Here is a 9,138-nt window from a genome sequence, read left to right as displayed (position 1 = left end):
CTTATTTTTTGGAGCTTACATTCTCATGTTTATTTCTAACTCTGAGCTTTTGCTTATACTACATTGTTTCACTTTCACAATGGTCTTCTCATATGCACTGTCCCTGGACCATAACACAGGGTATGCTGCCTCATTAGTTACTTTCCTCAAGGAAAATGAATTTGAGGGTAGGAGACTTTATTGGTTTTAGAAAGATGAAGGAATTTTGTAAACCAATCCCCCCAAGAGCCATAAATTTATTGTTATACATATCTGATGAGCAAAGTGGATAGTGATGAGCAAAGTAGACAGGGATTAAGTTCTAGAATCAGAGTGCCTGGAGTAGAATCTGGGATTTATCATGGCCATGAATCACTGTGTGATCTTAGGGAGTTACTTCAAGTGTCTGAGCTTCAGCTTCTTCGTGAGCACCTACCTCATGGGATTTTTTAAAAGGGGGGATTGGGTTATATCTATTAATAAATTGCTTAGAATATCCTAACATATATAGTAAGTATTCAATAAGTATTGCTAATTAACTAATTAAAATATATTTAAAGACCATTGACCATTTCCAAACTAATGCTTGTGTAATTTGGCCCTTGTTCCTTCTTCTCCTCTCAGTATCCTGCCTCACTCTCCTGCCAAATTCATGTTTTAATTTTTATTATTTTGTTTAATATTGAGCAGTTTTACTATTGCTTTTGTGGCCTTTGCTATATATGGCCAATAACCTTTAGAGTGCATATTCCAAGTGGCTTATCAAGGCATTTTCCTAAACTAGGACACATTCCTCTCTAAAAGGAAGTCTGGAAGCAACTGACTATATATTAAAATGTATATTATACATTTATTTGCACATGTGAGTATATATCTGTGTATAATACATACATGCATGTATAGTCAGTTGCTCCCAGAATTTTGTGTGGGTTTAATATCCTTAATTTTTATAATGTAGTTTGATTCAATTTAGTTGTGCACCTTTGAAGGTGGTAGTCTAATGTGTCATTACACTTTGGTTATGAGAGACTGACTTTTGCTCAAGGTCACTCACTGAGTGCAGCAAGTGTAGAACAGGGATTCTAACACGGTTCCATCTGCACTCAAAGTTCAACCTCCTTCTACTATATCTATCTGGCCAGTTATCTATGTGATCTCATTTGATCCCCACAGCAATTCCATGAGGCCAACACTATTGTTTTCACTTTTTACAAGGAGACTGAGGCTTATTATAGAGGTTAAGTGAGTTGACCGAGATCGTATAGTGTTAGAGCTAAATGAGACAGTCTGCCTTTTGCAAATATACTTTTTAAAAAATTATACTGTATTAACTCCCACCCCAAAATAGAAGAGGTCAGATACAAAGTCCAAGCATTCAGGTTTAATATATTGTAAGAATGATTTGTTCTAATACATGCCACTCTGAGGTGCAGTTAAAAGAAAATTCCCTGAAAGAATTCTACAGGGTCCCATGGGAATGCTAGCAGTTCAGCCAAATTTAGCTCATGGAATATAGAGTTAAAAGGCATTTGCCTCTTAGCAATCGCCTTCCTGTTGATTCATAAGATGCAAATGAAATGTTATTGTTAAAACTAAGCGGGAGAAAGCACTTATTTTCAGAGGAAAAAAATATAAAAGCTCTACTCCAGAATACTGTTAATGTAAAGAGAACCTGGAGAACAAGACAGGCAGGCTTTGCAGAAAAATCACGGCTGAAGATGGAGCTTAATAGCACGAAAAGACAAAGAACTCAAAAATCAGTGTGTGTGTGTGTGTGTGTGTGTGTGTGTGTGTAGCGAGTCCCCAATCTAGCTGGTGACTCCTAGCGCAGCCTTCGGATGAAAGCGCAGTACGCGATGGTTACTAGTTGGAATTCTCTGCTGGAGACCAGTCTCACACTACGGTGACCCTGTGATGCACGAAAGGCTATTTAATGCCCCAGCCAAGTGGTTCAGGAACCAAGATTTTATTACGCACTGGGGATGAGAGTTGTCATCCCGCATCCCTGATTTAGAGCCACTTAAGGCTCCGACAGCTCCACCCCGGCGTTCTAAAGGAAAATGTTCCTTCATGCTCTCTGCCTGATCTGAAAAGCGACACAGCTTCCCAATGTTCCGCCTGGGGGGTGGTTCAATCTCTAGAAATTGCCGGAGAAGCCTATCCTTCTGCTGGGGTGCCTGGCTCTCTGGAACAGACCAGGACGAGCTTGATTTTTAATGAGTAACCTGAGGATTTTCCATTTGTAACTTAAAACCGCCGCTTAATTCAAAATAAAAAAGTGACACGCGCTCTGGCTTTTGTAGACATTGGGAAAATCCGTATAAGGTCTAGAAATTCCTGATTTCATTTCCCCCAAGAAAAAGCAAGTATCTTCTATTTGGTGCCGGGCAGTCGACTCAAGCGGTCTGCCTTTGGAAGACGGTGAGTGTCAGCGGGGGGTAAGGGGTACGAAAGTAAGGGAGGAATCAGTCCAGACGGTGGCTTGCTCCCGGCCAGCCAGCCAGTAGCGGCCGCTGTTAACTCCCAGCGGGCGGGTTTCCACCTTTGCCACCACCTCCCACCCTTTCCACCCGCCTTCACGCCAGCCCTCGGCCCCAGGGTGCGCCCCCCACCCGCACCGCCCTGCCCGCTGCTCTCCGTGCGGGACAGGGAGGCTGCAACGTCGCGGCGGCGAAAACTCCCCGAGGAATGAGCCAGTGGGATGGGCGTACGGGGGCAAAACGAGGGCAAACTGGGTTTCTGAACCTCTGCGTGGCTGACTGGGCAGCTGGAAGGGAGAGGTCGTATCAGGAGGGCGCTGGGAACAGCACACACCACACATCACACATCACGAGAGGCGTGAGACCCCAGGGCCCACCCAGGCGCGCGCAGCTTCAGTGTGCGCTCCTCATTGGTGGGTGTGGCCGTGGGGCGGAGTCCCGGCGAAGCCCCGCCCGCCGGGCCCCAGGGACGCGGCGCGCAGTTCTCCCCCGCGCGGGAGCCGGGCTCAGTCTCGGACTCGGTCCTGCAGCGCCTCTAGGCTGCGGATTCGCGCTCCAACCACCTGCTCCGCGCTGCGCCCAGGGAAGCGGGGAGGAGACTGGAGGGGGGAGGAGGCGGGAGGGAGGAGGAAAGAGGCAGCCTACACACGCCTTCCAGTCCCTCCACTCAGAGCAGCCCGGAGACCGCTGCCGCCGCTATCGCTGCTACCGCCGCCGCCACCTGAGGAGACCCGCCGCTCCCCTGTCGCACCGCTGGCTATTTCTTGCTAGCACCGGGCTTTTAATGCACTCTGCCACTACCATTATTATTATTATTATTCCAAGACAAGGAAAATAAAAGAAGATAACAGCCAAAAAGAGCTACATACACGTTTCTGAATTACTCAAGTGTCTCCTGGAAAGAGGGTCTACAGTCCCTGGAGGAGCAGCCAAAGGGACTGAGGGCGGGTGTTGAAGGGGAGGGAGGAGTAGTTGAGGACATTGCCTGGTGTAAAGTTGCGTGCGGCAGAGACCCGAAGGTGCAGCGCCACAGCCCAGGGGACGGTGTGTCTGGGAGAAGGCGCTGTCCCCTGCGTCGGGACCCGCCAACGCGCGGGCACCGCGGGGCCCGGGACGACGCCCCCTGCTGCGGCGTGGACTCTTGTCAGTGGACCACCAGGAGGAAGAGGAATATGGAATCCAAAACGGCCCCCTCCTGCCGTCTGCTCTTCTGCCTCTTGATCTCCGCCGCTGTCCTCAGGCCAGGTGAGCTAGGGCCTGGGAGCAGCCCGGGACTGACGTGGGGCTAGGGCAGTTTCCTAGGTCCCTGTCCCCGGCCTCACAGGCTTGGGGCTGGGCGCCCAGGCGTGCGGGGGAAGTAAGGGGACAGCCGTCCGGGCACAGAGCGGGCCCCGGGCTCGGTCACCTGTGCCAAACGCTTGGGCTTGGCTGATTGGCTCAAGTTTGGGCAGCGAGCAGGGGCACTGGGTAAATCTCCAGGAACTTTGGGTGCTGGGTGGTTGGGGCTGCAGGGGCCCGTGGGCAGGATTCTTTTGACTTTCTCTCCTGGGCCCTGTGGCTCCCACCTAGGCGGCAGACTCTCCCTCTGACGATTCCTCCAGTCTCTGATCTCAAAGTCCACGGCACTGCGCCCGAGCAGTTTTCGTTTCGCTTAGCTCTCGGATGAAAGTACTGCCCGCACTTTTTCATGATAAATCCCCCATAACTTCCCCTTGGTATGAGATGAGTAAGAGATGGGAGGGGTAGAGGAGAAAGGAAGGACTTTAATCACCCCCTTTAAAATACTTCCTAATGCTTAAATTGTGGTTTTGACTCCCCCAACCCCACCCCCCCCGTCCATTGTCTGGGTGGGTGGTGACTGTAGGGGTAGCAGACAAGGAACACAGCCTGAACTGGAATTAGCAGCCAGCTGTGAGACCTTGCTGATGGGTTTGTGGATTTCTAGGACTTGCCATGAAGCGTTAGTTCTGTTTTGTAATGAACCCTAGAAGAAAAAAAGGCAAAATTTCCAACTACTAAAATTTCTCACGGGGAATCCCTTTCCACACCCTTGGGGTCATTTTCTGGCCCTGGTATCCTCAGGCCCGCCAGGCAGCTGACACGAGTTGGTCCTAATCAAGTGACTGTGAGCTGGCATTCCGTGCGCTCACAGTCACTTGACAGAGTAGCAGGTTCATTTCCTCGCCTGCATTGAGGATTTTGTGGATGTTTTTTTCTTTGAAGTTTTGGTTTCTGTGCCTTCATAGACAGTTGCCAGTTAAACTCCTACTTCCTGTTATTTTGGCCTATTTGTTCTTACCCTTTTCTTTAGCTTTTATCAAAGAAAAAACTTCCTTTTCGCATCTTTTATTCCAGCACATCCCTTCAGTTGTTAGCTAGCTGAGGCCTCAGGAGAGGTTTGAAAGCCTTTGAATCGCTCCCAGGAAAGCGGGGAGAGTGGGATTGGGGGCTGGAGCCTGAGGGAGAGATCACAAGTGTTTGCGAGCTGCTGCTGCTGCTGTTGGGGTGGGGTGGAGTGCCCTCTCCAGATCTCTTTATTAAAGTTACATTTCTGGGTGAGGTAATGAGCTCACCTGCTGTTTCTGACGCTGAGAAAAAGGCGTCAGTGACAATCTCAGGCTCTGGGGCGGGGACTGTGAAACGATAGTTCAACAGGATTTAAAACAGGTGGGGTAGGGTAAGAACACTGGGGAGGTGGGAAGCCGAGACCCCCCTGGGTCTGGCACAGTGCGGATCTCACTTTTTCGAGACTCCACTCTCCGATAGAGGAAGAAAGGGCACTCTGGAGCCAAGGGGAGAGCCAAGAAAGGAGGATGAGGGTGATGTAAGTTTGCAAAATACAAATATCCACACACCCATAGTTGGTTTTCAGTTAACCGTCTCGCGACTTTGAGAATGTAATCTCACCTACGTCTTCACCCCCTGACCACACGCACACGCTCCGTTGCCCTTTCTGTGCGGTCGCGCTGGAATGTATTTTCAGTTGGGCCACGTCAGAGGACAGGTCTTTCCACACACTTAACTGCTAAAAAGGGAGAGGATCCGCTTTCAGATCTCCTCTGCGATTCTTTTGCAGCCGCGTGCTCCCGTGTGCAGCGGGCAGAGGTGCGCGCTTTGGGCGAGCGGCTGGCTTCTCGCACCGCCTCCGACCGCGGCTGGTCTGGGGGTCGGATGCCGCAGACCTTCAGATCCATGGTTTCCCTGAATTACTGGGCTGACATTGCGCGAAATTCTGGGTGAGATGTCAGTGTGTTTCAAAAGGAAGAATTATGACACTAGAGGAGACGTGTCTACACTCAGAAAGCAAGTCCTGGACGGCAAGCGCGCCTCCTTCCGAGCCCTCTGCGTAGCACGGTCCAGTGGGGTGCGGTGCCAATGGCCGGCTTCGTCGGGGGGCGGGGGGCTCACTGACTTCCCTGCCTGGCGCCCTTCATTTCCGGAGCAGTTTTAATATTGTGTGCCCAGCACAGAGTTTGTGAAACTGCTCCTCCAGTTTCGCTGTAGTCGCTACATAGTCATTGGTATATTTTAGACATGCCATGTTACCTGTTTTGAAGGGAGGGGAAGAATATATGTGAACCACGAAAACTGAATTCAGAGATAAAGGCAGGGAAGTGTGTGCTCAGCATACGAGATAGCAAGAATCTCATTATTCTTATAGAAAGAGCGTCAGCCTGTGGTGACATTTTGTATTGCTTAAAAAAAAAAAAAGCCTTTCCTTGATTATTTACAACAAGGAGGTGGGGTGCTGCACTTAACTGTTTCTTTACTTGAGTCATTTGTGTGCACTGCTCTGGGATTTTTCATAACTACTCACTGATACAAGGTTCATTCCAAGACATAAGCACACATAAAGCTTTTCAGTGGGTTATTATGTTTGGAACATATCAATTTATCTCAACAGGCCTTGGGAAAAGCGTCAATTCAAATAATGTCCTTTCAGACTACTCATGTGGGACTATTAAAATTTATTAATTTAAAAACTACAAACTGTTTGGTAGCCAAAATATATTGTTTTTTCCTTGGTGATTTACTTAATCCAACAACAGTTTACAATTTAATTGGGTATTATTTGCAGTAAATTGGTTTTCTAGGCTTGGCTGGGGACCATCTACCTTCAGGCACTTGTGCAAGTCCTTTAACCTTTTTGGGCTTCAGCTTTCTCATGTATAAAATGAAAGGATGGGCAATGGATCTACTCAAGGATCTACTCTCTGAGATCTCTTACAGCCCCAAAACTCTTTGTTTCTAAGGTCTTATGGTAAAAAGCTGATTTGGGTAGGCAGAATCATTTTCCAATAGTATTTTTCTAACAATCTTAGTCTAGACAAAATTCATATAAATCATATTACTAGAAAAGTATTGATGGACTTCAATTGCTAATTTTCTGTTTGCTTCTACTTTTAAAAATTCATTATAACATCTGTGCTTACTCTTCCAGCCTTGAATAGGGCCATTAAAAAAAGAGTGTAACATAAGGGAATTAGTCTCCCACTCTCCTAGGAAAAGAGACACCCAGAGTGGGAAAGATTTTTAGGTTTCAGAAAACTCTGTTAGTGTAACCCATCTCTCTTGCAAGCCTACCTTTATTTAAACTGCATATATTGTTCTTAAGATGAGATGTAAATGATGGTTACTGTTAAAATGTCCATGTAACAAAGCCTTGTATATATCCCCTAAAGTTGTTCCTTAAGAAAGAAGTTGATTTTCACCATGGTTGTAGATTCAATATAGAGGGAAATAGAAAATACTAATACTTTTCTGTTATTTTAAAACATAGAAATCCAAAATATTTGGCCTTACCAGATTCCAAACTTTTTCTGAATTTTTAGAAAATTTAAACTAGCTTATCTTTTGTAATAGAAATTGGATGAGAATATATGTGTACCGTTTACTTATGAAAAAGAAGAAAATTAATAAAAACCTACTTTAATAGTCTTAAGTGTTATAGAAAACTATTTAAATTGTAGTCAGTAGTCATGTATTCAGTTTTTAGCTATGTCATGTGAGAGTGTTGTGATCTTCTGTTGAGTTATTTTTCTGCTCCTATTTATTTCCCATCTGTAAAAATGTTCTCTCTGTGTGAGGCATGGTTCTGAATCTGGTGAGATTAGTAATTCCTTTGCTTAGCATTTTGAATTTTTCAAGTAAAACATGCTATATTAATTAACACTTTTATCATATTTTTAATAGAAAAAACACCCTTTAATTTATTCCACTTAATTATTACTTTGATCGTTTTATTAAAAGAAGGCAAAGTGTTTTTCTTTTTACCTTCTCTTTGTTTTTCCTCCCTCAAGTTTTCATGCCGCTAAACATGGGCCTTTGTAAAACTGAGCACTATGTAAGTTGTCATCATTACTTGGTGTAAGATGGCAGCACTTTGTCAGATAGTATTTTAAATGCTTTATAATCACCATGTCTTGTATTTCCAAACACACTACTTTCTGTTCTGGCCATTTATTTAACATAAAACACCATCAAAGAGTTCGAGCTCCCTGAAGCTATTAACTCAAGTAGACACATGCAATTTATATCCCAAATATGCAGGAGAACCACATAGGTGCAGCTATGATAAAAGAGTATCACTGTGCCTCTGTGTATACACAGAAACTTAAAATGTAATTCCTCTCACAGTGTTAGTTTTATTCTTCATTGTTAAGTTTTCACAAATGCTCATCTTATTTCTTACATATGAATGTATGTGACATATGAAGAATGAGCTAACTTACTGGAAAACTAAAGAATGTTTTCTTGGGAATGGTGGATGATAAATTAATATTTCTTTGATTATTACTTTTGTATTTTAGCTCATTTTATTTTCAATAAGAAATTTAAAAGACCAGAAAAATGTTTATTTATACTTTTTATTCCTTTTTTTTATTAGAGTAGAATTTCTCCTTTCATATGGAGAGTAATGTAAAGACTAAAATGTATATTGTATACTCAAGAAAATAATATAGGGTCTTCTGTAAGATTAAATTCTACAGTTATAGTATCCCTGCAGTATACAGAGTATAGTCATATTGTTTGAGTTGCTGCTGTTTTCATCCAGCGAATTTTCTGTTTAAATAACAAATTTCATATTCTCTTTTCTACCTTATTATTGGATAGAATACCTTATATGTTTTAGATAAGACTAGTTCCAAATGTGCTGTGGTTTTCAGTAATTGTTTTATGGTAACCTATTATCATAGCCCATTATTGTAGTGTATGTTCCAAGAATGAAATTAGCTTTTAATGTTTCCTCTCTTATTTATCCAGACAGTTCTCAATTATCCATTCCATTGAAGGGGAAATCAGAGTTGTGCACAATCCAAAATAGCTTCTAATCAAAGGATTACTTAATTTGACTTTGGGTTGAGGCACTTCAATGAACATGCTTGTACTTGGTCTTCTAAGAATTCATAGTATTTTTTCAACATAATGAAACTAAACTGTGGGGAAATAGATTAATCAGAAACTATACAGATATCTAGCTTCTCTGGCTTGCTTCTCTATTATAGTTATTAGTCTTATTTTTCCTCTTACCTGTATTACTCCTTGAACTGATGTAAAATCTTGGCCAAAGTCCAACTAAAAACATCCAAATATCCATGACATGAAATTAAGTTTTTCTAGTCTTTGCAAATCATAGAAATATCATTGACTCTTGATGTTCATTTGCAAGGATAACAAA

The 9,138-nt window shown here is 44.0% G+C and overlaps 1 protein-coding gene across 2 annotated transcripts in view; it reads left to right on the top strand.

Moving 5' to 3' along the window:
• Positions 1-2,939: 2,939 nt before the first annotated feature.
• ALCAM (activated leukocyte cell adhesion molecule) overlaps positions 2,940-9,138 on the top strand; it is a 192,077-nt gene continuing 185,878 nt past the window's right edge. For both annotated transcript variants that reach the window (XM_045540368.1, XM_045540367.1), the window contains exon 1: positions 2,940-3,704. In XM_045540368.1, the coding sequence (XP_045396324.1) occupies positions 3,632-3,704 (73 nt within the window). In that variant the 5' untranslated portion in view covers positions 2,940-3,631. The remainder of the gene's footprint in view (positions 3,705-9,138) is intronic.

The sequence above is a fragment of the Lemur catta genome, chromosome 1, assembly GCF_020740605.2.
Source record: "Lemur catta isolate mLemCat1 chromosome 1, mLemCat1.pri, whole genome shotgun sequence".
NCBI lineage: Eukaryota > Metazoa > Chordata > Mammalia > Primates > Lemuridae > Lemur > Lemur catta.
This window is presented reverse-complemented; position numbering and strand designations above follow the sequence as displayed.